The sequence below is a fragment of the Capricornis sumatraensis genome, chromosome 15, assembly GCF_032405125.1.
Source record: "Capricornis sumatraensis isolate serow.1 chromosome 15, serow.2, whole genome shotgun sequence".
Classification (NCBI taxonomy): Eukaryota; Metazoa; Chordata; class Mammalia; order Artiodactyla; family Bovidae; genus Capricornis; species Capricornis sumatraensis.
Genome location: NC_091083.1, coordinates 37,763,182 through 37,787,494, shown reverse-complemented (window position 1 = coordinate 37,787,494; position 24,313 = coordinate 37,763,182). Strand labels below are relative to the sequence as shown.

The following is a 24,313-nucleotide window of genomic DNA, read 5'->3' as shown; positions in this document are numbered from 1 at the left end:
GGTAGAAATCACCAGTGACCAGGTCAATTGATTTGACTACATATTGAACATCTGTGCTTCAAAGACAATCTTCAACAGACTTCACAAAAAATTAAGTTTGGAAATGTTCATGAAAAATATAAAGAACTCATATACCTATAAAATTATACATACATTGACTAAAATGAGACACTGTGAATCAAAAGAATATAGAGCAACAAGCTTGACCAGATATTCTAGAGGAGAAAAAGATAATAAAATGGCTACTAAATAATTGAAAAATGCATGCATCCTCTTTTTCCTGGTAATCTAGGGCAATTTTTAATTTTTTGGAGCAACATGACATCATGACAAACATTTTTAGAAATATGGAACTATTTATATAAATCCAAAATAGAGGTGTAAAATGAAGTACAACAGATATAGAAAGATAATAAATTATATGATTATTTGATATTCTCATTTATGGTTTTATATATTACAAGGATGCGTTCTTTATTTTTATTGAAATATAGCTGATTTACAGGGTTGAGGTAATTTCTGCTGTACAGCAAAGTGGTTCAGTTATACATATATGCACATTCTTTTTCATATTTTCAAAGGTGATTTTTTAAAAAATTAGCAGTGTTTGTGAGAGAACATAAATTTCAGGTTTCATTGTAAATTGACACAAACTTTATAGCAATTAATTTGACAATATAGCAAGTATCTTAAAATGAGGTACCTACTGATAAAGCAATTCTACTTTTACGCAACTATCTTTTGTAATTGTAATCAGAAAATAAGATGGATTAAAAGTTAGAATCAACTTAAATGCCTAAAAATATGAGACGGCTTAAATTGATTCTAAAATGCCTATTGAATAGTATAAAGCCTTAAAAATGATATCTTCATAATAAGATTTGCAAGCAGGGAAATGTTTTATGTAGAACATTCAGTTCAGTTCAGTCGCTCAGTTGTGTCCGACTCTTTGCGACCCCATGAATCGCAGCACGCCAGGCCTCCCTGTCCATCACCAACTCCCGGAGTTCACTCAGACTCATGTCCATTGAGTCAGTGATGCCATCCAGCCATCTCATCCTCTGTCGTCCCCTTCTCCTCCTGCCCCCAATCCCTCCCAGCATCAGAGTCTTTTCCAATGAGTCAACTCTTTGCACGAGGTGGCCAAAGTACTGGAGTTTCAGCTTTAGCATCAGTCCTTCCAAAGAAATCCCAGGGCTGATCTCCTTCAGAATGGACTGGTTGGATCTCCGTGCAGTCCAAGGGACTCTCAAGGTTTATATAAAATATGAGTTATATAGAAAACAATCACTAAGACTAGAAAGAGTATGTAGGAAAGTTTAGCAAATTATGCATTTATTTATTACTGATGATTATAGATTAGTGATTATTGGTGACTTGGGGGCTAACTTTCCTGTGTTTTCATTGTAGACCTTTTCTACATCACACATGCATAGTGTAATTGGAAAAAGCCACTTCTGTTAACAGAGAGTACCACCACTACCTGGCAGATATTGACATGGCCCATTATTATTATAGTTACTATCAGATCCTGAGAAACCACACTCTCGTCACTTGTCAAATTACAGCAGTTCAAATATCTGTTATCCTTTCTAGAGGACTCTGAACACATCCTCTGGCCTCACACATGAAATATTAAACTCAAAAGCAGAAAAGTACATGAATAAGGGGAAATGACACTGAGCAGCAGTGAAGGCTGTCAAGATTGAGCTTTAAGCCGAGGCCATGCCTGACATGGCTTGTGCGGTGCACAGAGCATCTCAGCCCTTAATGTATTTCCCTGCAGACCTCAGACTTCCTCAGCCTCCCAGGTAAATCACTGTAGGTGACCTCAAGGAGGGGAGAAATCTGTTCTTCACAGCCTGGCCACTCAGTGTGTTGTATACAGAACAGAGTAGAATAAATGCATGTCTTTGATTGAATTCTGTGTATATGATCTTCTTGTAGGTCGATCAAATGAAGAAGAAGAAACTTCAGATTCTTCACTAGAAAAGCAGACTCGATCCAAACAGTGCACAGAAACCTCAGGCATCCATGCTGACTCCCCCTACAGCTCAGGCATCATGGACACCCAAAGCCTCGAGTCCAAAGCCGAAAGAATCGCCAGGTACAAAGCAGAGAGAAGACGGCAGCTGGCAGAAAAGTATGGGCTCACCCTGGATCCGGAAGTGGACTCTGAAACTCCATTTCGATACAGCAGGTCCAGAAAGGACCCCGAGGCTGTGGAGAAAAGGGGGGGAAGAAGTGAGCGATCGGCCGAGTCCAGCAGAGACTCCGGCTCGTCCTACTCCAGGACTGAGCTCTCGGGGCTCAGGACCTGCGTGGCTGAGTCTAAGGACTATGGCCTGCACCGGAGCGACGGTGTTTCCGACACAGAGGTGCTGCTCAACGCAGAAAACCAAAGACGTGGTCAAGAGCCCAGTGCCACCGGGCTGGCCCGAGACCTGCCACCTGCAGGGGAGGTCGCCGCCTCCTTCTCGTTCTCCGGGCGAGACTCTGCCCTCGGTGAAGTGCCAAGGTCCCCAAAGCCAGTGCACAGCCTGCCCAGTGCATCGCCTGGGCAGCCAGCCTCCCCAAGCCACTCCGCCAGTGACCTGCCACTCCCTGTGGAGGCTCGAGCCAGGTAAGTGTTGACCCACCGTCACCTACATCCCTTCTGCCGCTTCTGTGTCTGAGATTTGGGGTCCTCAGAGCTCTGCAAAGTTCTGGGCTAACTACAGAAATAATGATATTGATGATTTTTTTTCATTTTCACAGTGTCAACACAGGTTCTACCAAAGCAGGAAGCTTCCCAGTCTTAAATTTATCAATTTAGTTCTTGGTATGTTCTTTTTTAAAAGAATAAACTGAACAGGTGTTAGGGCGACACATTTTCAAGACCTTTCTTCTATTTCTCACCTGCCTTTAACAAGTGTCTCTTCCTTCGTTTTCCTGTGATCGTACCCAAGACTTTGGAGCCATTGTTTCTGTTGCTGTCATTTAAAATCACCAAGTGGAAGGGCACCACTACCCAGTTTCCACTGGGTCTCAGTTTAGGTAATGTGAAGTATGCCCAGTATACACCGACTATGACTATAACATATGTTACATAGTACATCAGCGTGCTAAGGATACTGCTGTGTATCAAAGCACCTCATTGAAAAGATCCACCAGTAGGAGAAATTGCTGCTTCACAGAGTCAGCGAATGGAAAATCAGAGAATGGATAAAATCAGAAAGTCAGATGCCCGAAGAGGATATATGTTTCTCTCTCAATTTAAATATCTAAGTTTAAATTTGAGTTCAGTTTAGATATTTGAATCTAAAAAGTGTGCTGAACAATTAGAATGCAATTTACATAAATCTCCTACTTCATGGTTTAGGCTAGTTGTCTAGGCAGACTCCTAAATGTATTTTTTCAGTTCAAATAAACATTAGGTTTGCAGGTGAATTGAGGGGGATAAGAACCTGAGATCAGGTAAATTTATTCTAGGAAAAAAAAAAGAAAACATGATGGAAAATACTGCTGTTTATTCCACGTTGGGACAAAGTAAATATGGCCATCTTCACGTGGCAGTTTTACGTCTAAAACAGACTATTTCAGTTATTGAAGTGTATTGACTCTGAGACCAGCTGCTACTGGCTTGACCATCTACACTAGAATATTTAGCGATATTAGCTTCTAAGAGAGGAGAAGGCAATGGCAACCCACTCCAGTACTCTTGCCTGGAAAATCCCACAGACAGGAGCCTGGTAGGCTGCAGTCCATGGGGTCCCTAAGAGTCGGACACGACGGATCGACTTCACTCTCACTTTTTACTTTCCTGCATTGGGAAAGGAAATGGCAACCCACTCCAGTATTCTTGCTTGGAGAATCCCAAGGACGGGGGAACTTGTTGGGGTCCCGCAGAGTCGGACACTACTGAAGCGACTTAGCAGCAGCAGCAGCTTCTAAGAGAATTCAATAGTATGGATCCTGATTGTAGTTTGAGGGCCTTTGTTCATCCTTCAGGCTAAACTGCTCAAAGTTTAGGGACTTATTGTCTCGTATTTTGAAACATATGTTATAGTCATATTCTTTTGTTTTGGGAAATTTGCATTTCGTAGTAAAAACAATGTTCTTGGGTTAGTTATACTCTATCAAAGCAAACTCTTGGTGAGCTATGTGAGCAGGACAAAGGAACCTAACATCACAAATTAGAAAGAAAGCTCGAGTTGTGTGGGTTACATGGTTTAAAAAATAACGAGGAGTCCAGTTTTTGATTGCCATGTCATGAAAATTGTTTATCATTGTGGTGTCTGGGTTAACCATCTACATCACATATCATCAGTTCTCAACAAGATTTTTGAAGCCTGGTGGCTCAGAGGTTAAAGCGTCTGCCTGCAGTGCAGGAGACCTGGGTTCCATCCCTGGGTTGGGAAGATCCCCTGGAGAAGGAAATGGCAACCCACTCCAGTATTCTTGCCTGGAAAATCCCATGGACAGAGGAGCCTGGTAGGCTACAGTCCACGGGGTAGCAAAGAGTCGGACAAGACTGAGCAACTTCACTTTCACTTCACTTATAATAATAAAAACTGTGCAGAGTATTCCAGGTAAAATGATAGGATACGTGATAGTTCTGTGTGAGTTAAAGTCTCAATAATCAAAAATATATATCACTTAAAATCTTAAGAGCCCACTTCCTTCTAGGTTTTGTTGCTTTTTAAACATTTTTGGCTGCGCTAGGTCTTCATTGCTGTGTGTGGGATTTCTCTAGCTGCAGAGTGGGGGCTGCTCTTTAGCTGAGGTGCTCAGTCTCAGTGCAGAGCATGAGCTGTAGGGCACACAGGCTCAGAAGTGGTGGTGCACAGGCTCCAGACCCTACAGCTCATGGAATCTTCCTGGACCAGGGATCAAACCTATGTCCCCTGTAATGGCAGGCGAGTCTTAACTAGTGGACCACCAGGGAAGTCCCCTCCTGGTTATTTGACGAGGCATGTTACCTGGGAGTGTTCATACACCTAGCCTCTGCCTGACAGTGCCTTTCTTTCACCGAAGAAAGGCTTAAAAGAATGAAGAAATTGTAAAGGAGTTTGCAAGGAAGTATATGTCTTGCTTTTTGAAGCCACTCAAGACATACAAATTAGCAGGCCAAGAAACACAAATCATTTCATATAGAGAAGGAAAAGACCAGAGATGTGTTTACCTTAAAAAGCAAGGAAAGTAATGTGTGACAGGTATGATGTTAAAATAGCGTTGGGATTTAGTCCACAGTGACTTCATTTGTTCAGCTTTTAAAGATGGATTTAAGTGGATTAACATTCTGCTGGTAGTCCTTCCTCTAGCGCCGGGAAATTCAGGTGTCAGGGGGTCATTGTTGTCTGACTTCCATTTGGGGAGAAGAGAGACAAAAATACTTTGTGAATTAAAACAACAAAGAACTCTTGGTGACCCAGTAACTGTAAGTGAAAATAAGATGGTATCTGACCTGGAAATATGTGACAGAAGTTTAGAAGATTAAGAAATGACCAGAAAAATATCTACAAATGGCAAAACAATTGAAGAACATACTGGCTTTGTCCTATCACTGAATGGAATCTTTTTCTCACTGCTATGCTTTACTCTTTCATCCCTGTAAATCTCTGTATTAGGCGGTTTTGGGATTATTTATCTCTGAATTGTCACTCCTGCTCCATCATTTCACTTTGTACTTACTAGGAAGAGGCTGTTGTTTGTTTCATTAATTAAATAGGAATATATCACTCATGAAAATAGCATCCAAAGACTTCACACAATGTCCTAAAAATTCAAATGTGAGCCAAATATTGAAAGTACAGTTTTTTATATGTTCTCATATATGCTAATGCAAATATGTGTACAAATAGAATAATCATTAGCTCTTGTACTATACTGTTTTTAAGCATTATAAGGTCACTAACAGTTTTTAGGGCAATATTTAGCTGAGTGATAAGTTTATTTTCATAGCTCAGTTGGTAAAGAATCCACCTACAATGCAGGAGACTCTGGTTTGATTCCTGGGTTGGGAAGATCCCCTGGAGAAGGGATAGGCTACCCACTCCAGTATTCTTGGGCTTCCCTTGTGGTTCAGCTGGTAAAGAATCTGCCTGTAATGCAGGAGACCTGGGTTTGATCCCTTGGTTGGGAAGATCCCATGGAGAAGGGAAAGGCTACCCACTCTGGTATTCTGGCCTAGAGAATTCCATGGACTGTATAGTCCATGGGGTTGCAAAGAGTTGGACACGACTGAGCGACTTTCACTTTTACAATGATCCATTTATATGATAGAGAAGATATGTATGTATGTGTGTGTGTTATATGTGTGTGTATGTATGATAGTAACAGAATCTTTAGTTCAGAAATCCTGTCAGTTGTCCAGAAATTCATATGAAAATATTGTTCTGTAGCAAACTAAGAATATACACAGTAACAGAGCAATATATACATACACACACACACACACACACACACTATATTTTTACATATTTATCTCTGTATATGCTATATTGGTAATAGAGAATAAGTCACATGCCAACCACCATTCCTGCATCCTACCAAATTCTGTAAATTTGGAATTTCAGGAATTGTATTTTCCAAATAGATGGTATAACTGAAATGAACCATTCTTTGTTAATTTGGCCACTGTGAATTTTAGAATAAAAGTCCAAGGTATTGGGAGCCTCTGTGTTATTCAAAATTTTTAGGTCTGAGCTCCATTAGAAATCTTAAATCCAAAGCTCTTGTTAGTTTGCTATTTGGTGCATCTCTTAATGTCACAAACAATAAAGTGCACCATCTGGGTTAATTTTGTGAGTGCAGATCACACACCCCCCCCCACCACGTCCCACACCTGCCCTTCTCCTGAGCATGTGTATTTCCCTACAGGAACTGGGAAGAAGAGAAGCACAGCTAATTTTCCAGTGGTGACCCGCTCTAGAGAACCCTTGGGGTTTTATTATTATTATTACTCTCCTGGGATCCCCACCACTCCTCTTCCCACTTAGTGAACTACCATTCATGGCCAGAAAAATGATGGTGGGGGTTTCATGCAGCGCCGACGCTGACCTTTGATCAGGGGTGGCTGCCATTGGTGAAGGATGGTTTGAACGGGGCTTCCTCAGAGCTGCGCGCTGGCCGCGCAGTAGGCCAGGGCCCCCTCCAGAATGAACCATTTCTGCAACAGTATGACTTGCAGACTCTGGCCATCCAGGAAGGAAGCAGGATTATGATACAGTCTTACCGTTTCTTTTTTCCTTTTTCTGTTTTAATTCAAAGCTGTTTTGTTTTGGGAATTCCCTGGTGGTTCAATGGTTAGGATTCTGTTCTTTCACTGCCAGGAGCCGGGGTTCAGTCCCTGATCAGGGAACTAAGAGCCCACAAGCCGTGTACTGCAGCCAAAATAAATAAATAAAAGGTTTTGTTTTGTTTTAAATTTAATTGAAGTATAGTTAATTTCTGCCGTACACTAAAGTCTTTTTCATGTTCTTTTCCATTACGGTTTATCAAGGATATTGAATAGTTCCCTGTGCTCTACTGTGGGACCGTGTTGTTTGTCCATCCTATATATAATCGTCAGCATCTGCTAATCCCAAACTGCCAATCCATCTCTCCCCTGCCTTTCCCCCTTGACAACCACAAGTGTGTTCTCTATGTCTGTGAGTCTCTTCCTGTTTCATAGATATGTTTATTTCTGTCGTATTTTAGATTCCACATATAAGTGGTGCCTTATGGTATTTGTCTTTATGATGTACTTCGCTTAGTATTATAATCTCTCTAGGTCCATCCAGGTTACTGCAAATAGCGATATTTTATTCTTTTTTATGGTTGAGGAATATTCCATTGTGTATGTACACATCACATCTTCTTTATCCATCATCTGTTGATGGACACTTAGGCTGTTTCCATATCTTAACTTTAGTGAATAGTGCTGCTATGAACATTAGGATGCATGTGGCTTCTCAAGTTTAGAGTTTTTATCCTTTATTTCTGATCGTTTGCGTATCTGCCAGTGAGAGGTTTGCATCTAAAAACCGTCTCCAGAGCCTGGAGCTCATTGTTGTAGTTAATTGGTGAGATGCTGAGCGAGGCAACTGCCTCTTGACCATTGGCATTTCTGGGTCAGCTTCTGTCTCTGCCACGGCAGGAAGTTTCCTAACACAGAGTCTACATTGGGGCAGAATGTCGTGGGAACAAAGATCTCTGAGGATCTACTCTCTAAAGAGACCGCTGGGTACTTCTTACGTGTCTGTGTTTGTATTGACACAGGATTGCTTTCACCTTTCAGTTCCTGTCTCCCCAGACATCACTCTTGTCTTGTTCTTCTAGCTTTGGGCCATTTTTACAGTTAACTTATTGCCTTTTTTTTTTTTTTCATTTTATTCTGTTTTCACTGTCAAGAGTCCATTTCTATCAACTGAACAAAAATAAGATGATGCCACCCAAAATACTAGCTGGTATGTCCTAAAAATTCAAATGTCTGATAGATTTTAAAATACAATATTTTGCCTGTGTGCTTGTGGCTTTGCACATTCATACACCCGTGTGAATGTGCAAAGCAATCGTTAGCAGTTTTTCCAAACAAGCAACTTTCAGCAAATAAACTGTTAATTTGAATGAGATGCTGGTGTTAATAGCTATTCTTCTTAAACTGAATCATGTTTTATAATTAGCAGCTGTTATATAATTAGAGCTAGACACTAACAGGGTGAAACCAGTTTTACTGTGCTGGATTTGACTTCATTTTGGTGGCAGGAATCACTTTTTTGTCCATTAACTCTAAGGGGTTATGAGGAGTCAAAGCATGTCATTTTATTAGACACTTAGGGATGCAAACCCAGAGCAACTCCTTTCCATGACAATTTAGGGTGAGTTCTTATTTCCTGGTGATATAATTCTCTAGTTGCCACATCATAAAAAAAAAAAGTTCTCTTATACTCAAGGTCACCATCTCTTTCACAGGTAACCCTATAGCCCTCTCCTGGGGAGGTAGCCACTGCCCAATAGAGAGCTGGCTCATCCCAGGACCCCACAGAATAGATACTGTGTTAAAGAATATTAAATTCTTAAAATCAGAAATAACCTGGGAGATTATTTAGTTTAAAACTCTATTTTATACATGAAAAGCCCTGAAGATGAAAGACTTTAAGTAACTGGATTAGGATCATATAGCTGAGTCCATGATCTGGTCAGTCATTCAAGGTCTCTGAATCCATCGGAGTTCTTCTTGACATGTTGCTCTTGTTATTAATGTCAGTTCTATTTTCCATCATAGTAGAAAAAAGAGGTAGCTGGTTTTGCCCTTTGAAGGCTAGAGACTTTAGGATATAAGATTGAGGATATTATAGAAAATGTTTATGTGGATTTACATAAGGTATTTAAAAACCTCATCCCCATAAACAAAATGAAAACTTGTAGTCAGGGTGGGGAAAAACTCAAACTCAGTAGGCATCTGTCCATCCACCCAAACCTGAAAGGTCTTGATTTATGGGTTAATTTCAGCTCTGAAGTAGTTTAGCTATTCATTCAAGAAAGCTATCTTGTGCCAGGCACTGTGTTTCTGGGTGGGCATGTTATTTTTTTTAAGTGTATGAGTTAACCACAACACAGTGGGGTAAATAAGATTATAGAGCCCAAGGTTGGGTGCCAGGGGAATAACCAAGATAAGTTGTTCATCTTTCCTCCTTGGAGAAGTGGTTGTAGTTGAACTAAGTCCTTGAGGATGTGGTGAGTTTGCTAGACATGGAGAGGTGGCTGCTTCAGGTGACCTAGAAGGAAGGGGATGGGATGAGTTGAGATAGTCAGGTGGTGACCAACCACGGGACAACTTATGACAAAGAATTTGGCCTTCTCCTGGTGGACAGTACAATGGGAAGTGCCCAAAGGATTTGAAAGCAAGGATGCTTGGTTATGTACTTTAGAAAGAATACTCTGGAGGAGTGTGGGGGATTTGGCTGAAGGAGAATTGATTCCAGTGAGGGAGGCCACTAAAGAGGTGGCTGCAATTACCTACACATGAGGTGATGCAGTCTTGGTTCCACATTGGCCTTGCTTCTTAACTTGGTCCTGTTTGGCATTTCATTAGGTGATCTTGGAGATACCAATTTCTGGAGGAGGGACTGTAAGTAAATTTGTTGGTAGGAAAAAAAGAAAAAAGGAAGAAGGGGAGGGATTGAGAGAGAAGAGATTAGAGGGGATGGGGGAGAGAGAGAAAGAAGGAAGAGACTACGGGAGCATGGAGGCGAGAGAGTGCCTGTACCTGGAATAGTGGTAGGAAACTAACAAGATGAAATTTAAGAAAGTAAGTCCTGTATTTAGAAGGGGGAAAAAAATCAGTGTATAAATTCAGGATTGGAGAAACTTGATTTAATAGCAGTTCATGTGAAGCAGACCTTGGAGTTTTAGTTGACAATAAGTTCTTTATGTGACTGCCAAGATGGCTAGTCCAATCTTAGAGGACATTAATGAATGTGAATTGTCAATAACGCAGGTAGCACTAGTCCGCCTGTGTTCTCCAGTGGTTGGGTCACATCTGGGGGTCTCATTCTCACTGAGCTCTTGATGAATGTGAATACTTTCAGAGAGTCCACCTTGTGTAACTTTCTCCCTGTCTTAATAGAAACCAGAGTCATTTTTGGAGTCTCTCACACATTCTGTGCTGCTGGACTCCCAAACCAGTCTGTTCTTCTCTTTATCAGATTGTCCTTTTCCCAGTATGGTTATAAAGCTGAGACTTGACTTGCCACAGGGAGCCCTAAGTTTATCTGTTTGACTTCTTGATGATGTTTCTGCCAAAAGGGGGAAAGGGGAGAAAGACCTCATGTACCAAATGAAGTGTCCCACAAATGCAGCTCCCCCTGTGCTTCCTGTCTCAGGAAGAGGGACATCTAGATACCCAGTATCCTACAACAAAGCTGACACACCCAGATAAGGATGTTAGCAGTTTTGCCAGGATTTCCCCAATATGGCGCCATGAATCTGATATTAAGCCAATCCATAAGATTGGTAAGGATGATCTCAGTGATAGCATTACTTTTGTAGCAGTCTTGCAGGAAGAATAGATACTGTATCTCAGTCATTTTCCCAACTCCTTCCCCTCATCTAACACATATCAAGGGCCTCCATCAGTTATTTCTGAGTGAATGTTCTGCTGTTTTCCACGTCTTCATGACGTCTCAAGAAACGGTAGCAGTGCTGCTTGAAATAGCCAGTCTGCAAACTCTGTATCAGGCCTCAACGTATAAGGGATTTGCAGGGAATGTAGGCCATGGGTCTTTTCCTTCCTCAAGAAAGTTGTGATGGGAAGAAGGGATCACTGACCTACACAGCAGGCTCAGAGACCATCATTTATATTCTGGTCCAAGCCTTTTATGTCACTATGGACCAGTGACCCCAATCTGCAGAGTATGCTTGGAGCAGCCCTTGTTTATACTTCAGGGTTCTTTCCACTTTGTCTGGGCTTGGAATCCTTGTACATGGTCTTGAGTCCATGTGCTTGTAAATACCATTCAGCTGTGAGTGGGGATTGTGAAACATGAACCAAAAGGTCGCTGGCTGCTCTGGGGGCCTTTCGAACTCAGCCTCCAACCCCAAAAGGCTGATTCTAGGCTGGCCCCAGGGCAGCCAGGGCAGTCGAGTTCCTACCTTACTTTGTTTGGTTACTTCATTAGAAGTCAAGTAGGAGACATGGAAACCCATATCCATCTGGAAAGGGGAAGCTTGATCCCCTTGGAAGACCCCTCCAGTCCCTTCCTCAGACTCAGCCGTCCCCTCTGACACACGGTCCATCTGCACATACCTTTCGCTCTTTTTCAGCCAACCTTGCAGCATTTAGGCCTTCAGCGCTGAGATTAGCCCTGAGGGAAACTGGGGTGAAGTGGTTATCTCACATGTTTATCTTGCTCCTGCCCCAAAAAGACTCTGTTTCTACGTTTTGATTACTCAGGAAGTCTTTACTCCATGATCCAACAGTGAGACTTTTTAAAAAATTTTATTGAAGAGTTGATTTATAATGTGTTAATTTCTGCTGTAAAACAGTGATTCAGTTATACACACACACATATATATACACACACACACATATATATACACTTTTCTTCATGTTCTTTTTCATTATGGTTTATCTCAGGATATTGAATATAGTTCCCTGTGCTTTATAGTAGGACCTTGTTGTTTATCCACTCTCTATATAGTAGGCATTAGTCACTCAGTCATGCCTAACTCTTTGTGACCCCATGGACTGCAGCCCACCAGGCTCCTCTGTCCCTGAGATTCTCCAGGCAAGGATACTGGATTGGGTTGCCATTTCCTTCTACAGGGGATCTTCCCAACCCAGGGATCGAACCCGGGTCTCCTGCACTGAAGGAAGATTCTTTACCAACTGAACTACAAGGGAAGCCCTCTCTATATATAATAGTTTGCTTTTGCTGATGCCAAACTCCCAGTCCTTCCCTCCCCTACCTCATTGTTGGCAACCACAAGTCTCTTCTCTGTCCCAGCAGTGATATATGTTTAAGTTGTGATATAATTTACATCAAGATGCACATAGTATTTTAAGGATGCAGGCCAGTGAGTTTGGGGAAATGTATAACCATTCCCCCTGTCAAGAGAGAAAAGGTTTCCATCACTGCTGTATCTCTGGCCACCAGTGTTGATTCTTGACTTTGCAAGGGCCTCACTTAGCTCTCATAGGCTGGTAGTATCATCTATTGAACTCATTATGTTCTTATGAAAGTGATCCTTCCCACTGTTAATTTTTTAACCAAGTCTTAACTATTAAAAATAGTTAAGCATAATGTTAAGGGACATAAAACAACATTATCCATGCAAGATTTAAAAAATACAAAAGAACCCAGGGTTTCATTGCCATTATCCAGATGTGATCTCTTTATTTTTTTCATGTTTTAAAATGCTCAGCTACTGTTATTTCATCTTTAAAAAAACGGTACCTGCTGGGCCCCGGAAATACATTTTGTACTTTCATGAAATGATGTATCTTGCCATCTGAGTCTGGGCCTCTCTTGGGCACCCTGCAGGCTTCCATGGTGGGAAACCTGGTCCCTACCTTCCATTATGTTCCACACTTTCGGGGGCCCATGAATTTCCCAGATCAGTGCTGCACACTTTTTTTTTCCCAGTTGTGTCAGGTCTTAGTTGTGGCACTTGGAATCTTCACTGCCTCATTCAGAATCTTTCTTTGCAGCTCAGGGACTCTCTAGTTGTGTTGCGAGAGCCCCAGAGCACACAGGCTCAGCAGTTAGAGCACGTGGGCTTAGTTGCTCCATGGCATATGGGATCTTAGTTCCCGTGCATTGCAAGGCTGATTCTTAACCACTGGACCACCAGGAAAGTCCCAATGCTGTACTTTAATTCATCATTTTAGGACCCAAGGCATGCTTCTAATCAAACAGAAGAGATTGGCACAGACAGGGAGAACAGATTTGTGGTTGCCAAGGGGGAGGAGGAAGGGAAGAGAAGAACCAGGAGTTTGGGGTTAACAGATACAAACTACTATATGTAGAGAATGAGTGAACAGCCAAGTCCTACTGTATAGCACAGGGAACTATATTCAATGCCCCATGATAAACTATAATGGAAAAGAACATATATGTGTATAACTGAGTCACTTTGCTGTACAGCAGAAATTAATCCAACATAAATCATCTATACTTCAAGAAAAAAATAAAAAACTTAAAAAAGGAAGAGATTGAGGTTGCTATTTGATATGAAATGGTTAGGAAAGTGTCTCTAATAATAGTTGAGCAGAGACCTATGTACTGAAAGGCTGCCAGCCCATGTAGCTGTGGGGGTGGGCGAGTCCAGGGAGAAAGAGTTTAGTGAATATCTATCATTTTGTATAGATACAAAATCAAAGATATAGAAAAACAATTTTTTTGCTTGTAATGAGAACTCATATATATCATACAGCACTGTTAATTGTATTTGCCATGTCATACATTACATCCCTAGAACCTGTTTATTTATAACTGGCCTGATAATTTTTTAGGGTTATATTGACCGAGTTTTATTCTGATTAATGAAGATTATATTCAGAAAGTTGCATGGCATATGTTACAGGTTGCAACGCATTCTATTGTACAAAAAGCATCTGGGCCTTAAAATAACTGTGAGGTAGACATATGAGTTATTAACTGATGATTTTCAAAAGCAGGTATCCATTGCGCTCTCTCTATCCCAAGCTATATTGATTGCCTCCTTTCTAAACTGCAGACAATATGCAGAACTATTCCTATGTTTAAATAAATGCCGAGAGATTAGATCCTTAATCATTGGAAATAAAAATGTCTTTCCATAATCTGAGTTTTTTATTTACCGTGGGCTCAATGGCTATAATACTAGAGACACACAGGTGGGTCATAGATTTGGGTATAGACAGACTGGAGAACAGGGATCCATGCCTAAGTGTGACAGATTGCAGTGGTCACAACAAAATGCACAGTAGTGGTGGCCAACAGGTTCTTGCCTGGGAGTTTGAAACAAAACCCAAATTAAAACGATTTTTAGAAACCTAAGAGAATTTTGTTTTAATTATTATTCTGTTCTTTGGGAAGTGTCTTTGATCTGTGTTTCCAGTCTGGTATTGAAGGACTCCTACAGGTAGGCTGGTAAACATTGTAACTAACATGTAGAGCCCCCATGCTTCTTTTTCTGTTTTGTAACAGCATGCAGGTCAATGATTTGGGTAGTCCTCCTGTGTCTTGCTTTATATACTGATGGCAAGATTTTCCTTGCCACTGATTTTTTGGTAAGATATCTTCAACCTGGAATTACAGCTTTGTCATATTCGACCTTGCATTATATTTGATTGCGTGTTGAAGAATGAGTGTGACAATCCTATGTTATCTTGCCCAACACAATGTTAGTTTTTGATGGCTGGCGTGATGCCTAATTTACCTTGGCTATTTCTCAGGCCCCAGCTCAGTGTTGTGTACATAGTCAGAACTCAATAAACATTTATCAAATGGACTTGTATTAGTATTTGGTAACTGTTGGTTGCATTATTCAGTGATAAATATAAAAGAAAAATGTAGACTAGCAATTAAAGATATCTTATGGAATTTCTTTTTTTTATTCGTAGCTCTTATTTCATATGTATTATTTTGCGTGGGCACTATTTTTATATTTGGCTATTTACCGGTGTACCTTTACAGAACTTACAGGTGATAATTTGTATTTTTAATTCAACCTCCTACCAGAGAATTGTCTGGTATTTATAGGCAGAATATGACTGTTGCAGACTCCTGCTATTTCCAAATGATCCCACAAAACACTTTATTTGGTGGCTTCAGATGTATTTGTTCTATCTTGATATCTGTAATAAATGAACGTCTTAGACATTCCGTGCACCAAATAGAAACCCCATGGCAAAACATTTTCAAAAGCCAGCATTATTCCTTACTTAGGAAAAGTCAGCCTTGAGGGTTTTAAATGATGATAATGACGTCTGTGTATGTGTTGACATTTTCATAGGCTTTACCTGAATTTTTGTTTTTTTGTACAAAATAGTACCGGGAAACCCAAACATGAGTGGTTTCTCCAGAAAGATTCCGAAGGGGACACACCTTCACTTATCAACTGGCCGTCCAGGTATCTCTCAAGCTGTCGGCTTGTGTTTAGTGAGTGTGTCCCTGTCTCGCACGTCACCGAAACTAACTCGCCTCTGCCCTCTTTTTGGTGGCAGGGCTTTTGAAAATAACGTGTTCAAAAGGGGGCTGCTGGAAGTTGCTTTCTAACCATTCCTTTTTCTCCTACTGCCCTAATGGCTGCTCATACTGTTCCCTTTTGCTTCTCTTTTGAAAAATCTTTTGACTCCACCTCTGGCATTTCTCCTTTCTCACCACTCACATGCTGCCAGGAGGGAGCGGTAGTGAGCACATAACCAGCACCTCTGGGCTGCTCCCTTGAGCCAGGCTAACCACCCAGGGTCCCATCTTATTATCAGCTCCCCTGTCCTGGCCTTCCAGCCTCCTCCTTTCCATGTTGCCTGTCTCTCAACCAGTTGTTAATTTCCACAGCTATGTATAGGGCATCTGGATTTCAAAGCAGACAAAACCCCCTCTTGCTTCATTTTTAAGGTTGGGGGCAGGGAGAGACAGAAGGAGTAAGAATGAGTAAGTCATTGGCAGGACAAAGCACCCATATATCGAGTTTCTAACAGTCACTTTGTTCTTGGCTGAGGACAACATTCAGATTGTCTCCGATGGCAAGGACACATTCCGCAGGAGAACTTGAACAAATTAACAAAGCTTATAAATATGAAAACCTCCAGCACTCGCTAGTCTCTGGGAAGAATAACAACTCAGAGTGCTTTTCTCTTCCCCCTGAATGATTCACAGTAACTGCCTTTTATGTGTGTCTTTGACTCTTCTTTAATGAAATATACATATCCTGCATCTTATGTTGAAAGACACGTAGGTGTTTATATCAAATTTAGTAGGATGCCTTTGTCATCTAAGGAAAAATTCCCTTCTAGAAAGTGAATATCACAAGCAGTTATTTTTGCTGACTAATCTTAAGCAAATAAAGGTTTTACATTCCCCGAGAAATCACTTCTCCTACTTCAAAAGCATCCTTTAGTTTTTAAAGATTATCCCCAGTCCACAGTCCATTCATAAGCAGTTTGAATGGTTTGTCCTTCCTCACTATGTGGTATTAAAAAAAAAAAAAGTAAAAACAACTAGTTTGCACTATTGAATGTTAACCCTTTGCCAAGCACTAAACTGCAGACTTTGCAAGCATCACATTCCATCTTGTTACATTATTTCCGTTTGAAAGATGAAGCAGCTGAGGCAGGTAGGTTATCTGAGACCACACAGCTCAAACTGGCTGACTGAGGCTTTGAAAAGAGGTCTCCTGGGCCCCTCAGCCAGAAGTCTTGGCTACTTTGCTTCCCCAGTAATAAGAAAAGGTTGGTAGCTTTTCCAATGGATTTCAGTTTTGCTCTCGGCTATTTAAATAGCTCTAGAAACAACCAGAGCCCTCTCTTTTTGGACTAGTTTTTAACTGGTGGCCTAATGACCATTCCAGTGGGGAGAACATGTTCAGTGCATTCTTTCAACAAAAATCTTTTTTTTTGCCGACATCCCTCTTAGCGCTGGAGTTGCTGGAAGTGATGATGTCTTACCTGGCCATGTGTCTTCTGAACGAATGAATGTTGTCTGCATGGCATGGAAAAGTTTGTGACTCTTAAATGCTTGAAAAGGGGTGTAATTGTTTGCTGTATCTTGAGCTCAATAAAAAATAACCGTCGTCATGAATGCTATGACATTTATAGGAGACAATGCAATTACATTTGGTCTTTAGGCTTGTATATGCCTGGAAACCACCCCCACCCCAGTCCATATACTGGGCCTGTCCATGTGGAAAGCTTACCCACTAGTAGCCCAGCCTCAGTGCACCCTCGTGCATACCAGTGGTGCATAGTAATGAATTTTCCTGGGCTTCTGAGTATTCGTTTATTCGGAAGGCATCCATTCTCTCCCAGGATAGCATGTGGCCCCTCCTAGCTTTTCAGAAGGAAGAGTGAGTTTGTAAACTCAATACAAACTCTTTCCTCTGGCAAGGCGAGTGGGACCCCAAGATGCTTATCCAGTCTCCAGGCATCTCTGGTCTGCACACACATGCTCTCTTCCCCCAGAGCCATTACCACACTTGGCAACTTAAATCCTTTTTCTTTCTTAAAGAGTTAAAGTTAGAGAAAAATTGGTGCGAGAGGAGAGCGCTCGCAGCAGCCCTGAACTTGCCTCCGAGCCCTTAACTCACAGGAGACACCAGACGGCACCAGGCCACTACCTGGCCTTTCAGTCAGAGAACTCGGCCTTCGATAGGGTCTCGGGCAAGGTGGCCAGCTCCGTGAGACAGCCCATCCGCGGCTATGTCCAGCCAGCAGAGCCCGTCCACACCATCACGCTGGTGACCTCAGACACCCCAGAAAGCATCTCCGAGGGCAGCTGGGTGGGCCCAGCCCCTCAGACTGTCACAAAGCCTCCCCCCTCAAAGGTTCTGGAAGGTGAAAGAAGAGATACCCCAGTTCTCCATATTTGTGAATCCAAAGCAGAAGATGTGCTCTTCTCTGATGCTCTGGAGAAAAGCAGGAAGACCCTTGCAGTTTTGGAGGATCATGGGTCTGGGAGAAGCCAGGAAGCCCGCCCCAGAACTGAGGACTTGAGTCAGCCGGCTGTTGGCATAATTACCACGGAATCTCAGAAGGAATCAGAAAGCCTGGCCCGCCTGCCTACGGCTCAGCAGCAGCCCACCGAGAGGATGGGCAGGAGTGAGATGGTCATGTATGTTCAGAGCGAGGCTGTGTCCCAAGGTCACAGGAACGAGGTGCCCACGAGGAAACACAGGGTCCTCACCCGCTCCCTGTCCGACTACACGGGCCCTCCGCAGCTCCAGGCTCTGAAGGCCAAGGCCCTGGCTCCCAAGCGAGATGCCGAGTCGCAGACGTCCAAGGCCGAGTTGGAACTGGGCCTGCTGGACACGAAGGTCTCGGTCGCCCAGCTCCGCAATGCGTTCCTGGAGTCAGCCAGGGCCAGCAGGAAACCCGAGCTGTAGGTGATGTCCACGTGTCCCCCCAGTGTGTCACTTGCACGTCCTTGGCAGAGTTATTCACCTTCCGACTTGTGTGGCATCCTGCCTTGAGACTTACCAGCTTAGCTCACCAGTGTGTATAGGGCAGACCATCCAGGACATAGCCCCACAACTACCATTCTGCTTGCGCCTACTAACGGGGCTGGGGCGGAGGGTGGGGGGTGCCTCTGGAGTATCGGGTCTCTGGAATGTTCCACCTCCCAACATGCATGGGAGAGGCATGTGGTGGGATTTTCACTGTCCATGCCTTGACTCACCAGGGTACATAAACCTTTGCTTTCTTCCCTCTCTCTGTCTCCCTTCTGTGTACCTCCTCCCCACCAACTCTAAAAGCCATTCTCGGGTTGAGGGGTCAAGTGAAGGTCCTGGTGTGGAGCGGGAGAGAGGGTCCCGGAAACCGAGGCGCTATTTTTCTCCTGGTGAAAATAGAAAGACTTCCGAGAGATTTAGAACTCAACCCATAACCTCGGCAGAACGAAAGGAATCGGATAGGTAGGCATGTGTCTGTCAAGTTGCCTGGTCTAGAAACTTATAAGAAATCCTATAGAAATTGCTACCCCAGGGATGGTTCTGATGCTGTTTCAATGGGATGTAATGACTCCATAATGCTTCCATCCAAGCTCTAAGTGATGTTTGTTTGGCTGGTATAAATGTGTCTTTAAAGAATGTTGACCATGATGCCAGTATCAGCATACCATTTTAAATTTCATTCAGATGGTAAGAAATGAGAAACATTGAACATTTAATGTTTTTAAATTTTTACGCCCTTAAGTTAAAATCCAGATTGTCCGCTAGATTGTATGGTGAAAATAACTAAGGGGATTCGTATTCAGTTTATCAGTGTCTATCTGCATGTTGTATGTGAGTGAGTTTTTATCATATGCTAACACAGAGAAATGAAAGCGTTTGTCTAAAAGGTGATTGTCCGTTGTGTTTAGTAAGTCCTCCTTGGTCCTGGTTTGTCTCCACAAGGTGAAACACCTGGCCGGGCTGTGTGCACACACACCCCACAGTGTCTGTAATAGTTGCCCACGCTAGTCACAACTAGAGTTGCTACCAGGAGGGTGTTCTTTAAGAGGCTTTAATTGAATTTTTATTTTCACTTTTAATATGATCCTTGGATCTTCCACTCCAACCAGCTAATTGTTTGTTATTGTTTTTTCACTCATGTCTTTCCTAGGTCAACTTCAAATTCAGAAATGCCAGCTGCGGAGGGCAAGTATCTGTCTTTTTCTTCTTAATCATCTCACCCCAGATTAGATTTAGATAAGATTTTTGCTTTTGAAAAGAATGAGATTATGGAACAATTACTTTCTTTCCAGCAGATTTTCTTCCTGTGACTATAATAAAGCCTGTTGAGGTTTTCACAAGAACCTTCTTTGGTATTGAGAGAGTGAGAGCTGTGATATTAGCCATTTATTAAAACCATAGATCTGAATCAAAGAAGCAGGTTTTTCATGTTACTTTCTTGTTACTATTTAATAATAAAGAAGAGAAATTCCTTCCTTAAAATCTCTTATTAATTCCATAATATCTATTCTTAAGTCAAATATGACAGTAGAAAATTATTGCCTGGACAAGAATTGCGTTTGGTGAATTGCAATGGGAATTAGTACCTTTTCACTGAGCAGAAGAATAGCCTTCCTCATCCAGAAGAAAATATTGCCTCTTGTTATTTTGGGGCTTCCCTGGTGGCTTAAAGGGTAAAGAATCTGCCTGCAATGCGGGAGACCTGGGCTTGATCTCTGGATTGGGATGATCCCCTTTAGCATATTGATTCTTTTATTCAGAAGATTTCCAAGTCCGCCTTGGAAAACTTTTAAGAGACTTTCCCTACATTTTCTAATGATGTTCAGTCTTTATTTGTGACTCTTCGCAGATGAAGAAAAGGTCGATGAGCGAGCAAGGCTAAGCGTCGCTGCTAAGAGGCTGCTCTTCAGGGTAAGATGTGCTGAAAGGTCATCAGAGTAAGCCATTGCCTCCTGCAGGCGGCCCCTCCTGCAGGCGGCCCCTCCTGCAGACGGCCAGCCTGCAGCCCGCTCTGGGTTCTGGTCTGATCTCTCCTCCCACGTGGCCGGTGTGTGTGCTGCTGATGGCGATGCTGCCTCCTGGGGCGGCGGAGGGGCCCCCTCCTGTAGACCCTGCAGGGTCTACAGAGTAGCCACATTCTGCCGCCCCAGCTTCATTTCCTCCAGTTGTTCAGGCATCTACACTGTTTCCCACCTTAGGAGATGGAGAAGTCGTTTGATGAGAAGAGCGTCCCAAAGCGCCGTTCCCGCAACGCGGCCGTGGAGCAGAGGCTGCGGCGCCTACAGGACCGGTCCCACACGCAGCCCGTCACCACCGAGGAGGTGGTCATTGCAGCCACGTAAGTCCCTCTAGGGCCTCTGGGCCTTGGCTGGAAGGCCTTCTTTGTAAAGAGAAATTTAAAGACTTTTAAAACGAGGCGATCAGAAGACGGTTCAGTTAGAAGCCACCAAAAAGTAGGTGTTTGGGTGTCTGGTGTCCCTGAACTTTGTAAAGGGGTGTGTTAACCTATTGTATCTTCTAGAAGAACATGAAGGGAAGTTTTCTTTTTATTTTTTTGCCTGATTTCTTTTTTAATCCCTTTACAATGGGAAATTTAAAATATAAGAGTAAACGGGTTAATGTTCTGAGCCCCCATGCCCTCATCACCCAATCCCAAGAGCCAAAAACCCCAAGCCCATCTCATCTCGCTCCCCCTGTTTGCTGCTGTAGTTATTTTCAAGCAAACCCTATATGTCGTTTCCTCCATAAATATTTTAGTCTGTATCTCAAAACAGACTAAAGATACAAAAGGATTCTCTTGGCTTTTAAATTATCATGATTTTTTTTTAATTCTGTGGAAGTCTCCAAACAGTGGGAAGTAAGTTTTGAGCTGTGTGTTCTCATGTGTTCAGCATGAATTTCCCAAAGTAATTCATCCAGGAATCATTGCTTCCATTAAACTAAAACTTTTTTTAATTTTAAAAAAAAATAGTTTCTCCTGCTGGACATACACGTGCACACACCCTTCCTGAAAAAAAGAAGTTCATATCATTTAGAGCATCAGCAGCCCACATGTGAAGCTGCTGTTAACTCAGCCACCTGAACTTTCTGTTTGTGGAAAAGTACATCTTATATTCACTGGGAACTCTTGGCAAATCAAAAAATAATAATAATATTTGGTTATTGTAAAATAAACAGCTAACCCTAGGAGCAAAACAGTAAATATAAGCAAAAATTATCCACTTGTCAGACTTCCTGAATATACTTTGATGTGCTTATAGATGATATGAGGACCATGATTTTTCTAAAAAAGAGCTTAGGACAACTTAGTAAAACAGAGACATAATCTACTGCTTTGCTGGTGGTTAATATATTAGCTTCTTTTTAATTTTTCTTTTAAACTGGGACACTTATTCTAAATATTCTAAATCCTTTCCAAGCTTGAAAAATCTGTTCCTGTTCCACTGACTTCGGGTCGTCTCTGTCTCTTATTTCCTCAGTTTGTAATTGCTTTTCAACTTCTTTTGTGATTTTCCCAAATAAACAAGCGAACAATTTTGTTCCAGTATGTTTTGACGTAATGTTTCTGAATTGAAAACTACGCTCTCCTTAATGCTTCTTTTCTTCTCTCTCCTTATGAATGTTCCACCTTTGACAATTGCTTTAAAGTGAACCTACCCCTGCTTCGTGCTCAGTGGCCACCCACCCTGTAATGACAAGACATCCTAGCCCCACTGTAGCTAAGAGTCCCGTGCAGCCTGCCAGGTACTGGACAGAAGTTGCTGCATGTCGCACTGAGAGCAGAGGTGCATCTTCCAATCTTGAATGTCTGTCGTTTGTCTGACAAACAAATCAGCGCAAGGAGTTGTCCCAGCGAAGCGTGTGGCATCTTGCTGTCTCACACCGGGGGACTTTACGTAGGCCTGCGTATGCCGGCATTTCATCCACCTGCTTTCTCTCTGTCCTGGAACTCAACCCCAACTAACCCACTCATCCATTTGTTTTGTTTCTGTTTTACATAACCCTGGTCATCCCTAAAAAAATTTCATTTTTCATCTAAAATACTAGCACTTATTAAAGGCTAACAGAAAAATAGGACCTTAACCTGAATGTTGAAAGTCTTATCATGCTTAAACACTTCTAGACATGAATACATGCTTACAAACAACCTTACCTGTTTTCTAATGGATAGACAATGCCGTTATATTTGAGGATCCGGACAATAACAATTCATAGTGTCTGAACTTAGATGCTTTACTGTTATGTTTTAAGTTGTGGTGTTTTAAAGTGATGTCCTTAAGGCAGGTAAATATCCCTTCTATTTCACTGTTACAGGCCAAAACACAAAGGCTAAAGCAAGATTAAAACAAGTAAGATGACAGTTCAGAAAGAAAGCTGGCATTGTCGAGATGCAGACTCTCTTTGGGAAAGCAGGTTTCTAGCACACCTAGTTCTTCCCTGTGCTCAGTTATGTGTGACTCTTTGCAACCCCATGGACTGTAGCCCACCAGGCTCCTCTCTCCATGGAATTTTCCAGGCAAGAATACTGGAGCGGGCTGCCATTTCCTTCTCCAGGGGATCTTCCCCACCCAGGGATTGGGCCCACATCTCTTGCATCTCCTGAATTGGTGTCTTTACAGCTAGAGCCACCTGGGAGGCCCAGTTGCTCTCTGGACCTCAGGAAAGATGCCAAGACTCAGGCCCCCTTACTCCCGCCTCACTGTGCCCTGGAAAACTGACACCTCTCTCTTGTCTGGGACAACTTGTAGAGCACTAGTTAATCGGAGTCAAGGCAGAGTGTACTCTTCTCCTGGACTTGAGCATTGGATGTCCCTGTGGCAGAAGGTACATTGTCTTAGACCTTCCAAGATTCACGAGACCAGGAAACTGGAAGCCTTCTCCTCTTGGAGGGATTCATCAGCACCAAAATGTCCTTCACCTTTCAAGTTACCAGGAATTTCAGACTTTTAGTACCTTTTAGAAAACAGATGGAAACCTACAAGAGAAAATCCTAGGTTAAAAGAGGAGAATGATCTTTACAGTGAAACTATTTGTGTGTAGTAAGTGAACATCAAAACCCTGTGTTGTAGTTAATGCTTTTTTTTTTTTTAGTGAATGCTTTTGATAGAATAATTGTATTATTTCCTAACTTTAAAATGTAGGGACTTCCCTGGAGGTCCAGTGGTTAAGACTTTGCCTAGAGAGTGGAGGTTAGATCCCTGGTGAGGGAGCTAAGATCCCAGAGAGCTAAGAGATATGCGATTCTGCCCATCCCCACGAAAAAGAAAAATAAACAACAGAAGCAATATTGTAACAAATTTAATGAAGACTTTTAGAATGGTCCACATTTTTTAAAAAAATTAAAAAGAAAAAATGTAAAGACCACCTTCTGAACCACACATTTAGATAATGTCTAAATAGGCTGCATGGAGAAGGAAATGGCAACCCACTCCAGTATTCTTGCCTGGAGAATCCCAGGGACAGAAGAGCCTGGTGGGCTGCCATCTATGGGGTCACACAGAGTTAGACACGGCTGAAGCAACTTAGCAGCACCAGCAGCAAACAGGCCGTAGGCAAGGTCTGAGGACTCCTCCTAGCTGTATTTATTGTTGATACTAGCAGTACAGCTCCTCTCTCTAAGATAAGGTATACCTAAGCCTTAATTTGTTTAATTCTGCAATTAGGAAACTCAATGTTTAGAAATAATCCAGAGCTGAAA

The 24,313-nt window shown here is 42.2% G+C and overlaps 1 protein-coding gene across 1 annotated transcript in view; it reads left to right on the top strand.

Moving 5' to 3' along the window:
- SVIL (supervillin) overlaps positions 1-24,313 on the top strand; it is a 110,762-nt gene that overhangs the window by 18,472 nt on the left and 67,977 nt on the right. Inside the window, exons 5-12 of the mRNA XM_068987115.1 lie at positions 1,948-2,623; positions 15,499-15,579; positions 17,676-18,545; positions 18,919-19,077; positions 19,766-19,800; positions 20,465-20,526; positions 20,814-20,953; positions 22,264-22,359. Coding sequence (XP_068843216.1) covers positions 1,948-2,623; positions 15,499-15,579; positions 17,676-18,545; positions 18,919-19,077; positions 19,766-19,800; positions 20,465-20,526; positions 20,814-20,953; positions 22,264-22,359 — 2,119 coding nt within the window. The remainder of the gene's footprint in view (positions 1-1,947; positions 2,624-15,498; positions 15,580-17,675; positions 18,546-18,918; positions 19,078-19,765; positions 19,801-20,464; positions 20,527-20,813; positions 20,954-22,263; positions 22,360-24,313) is intronic.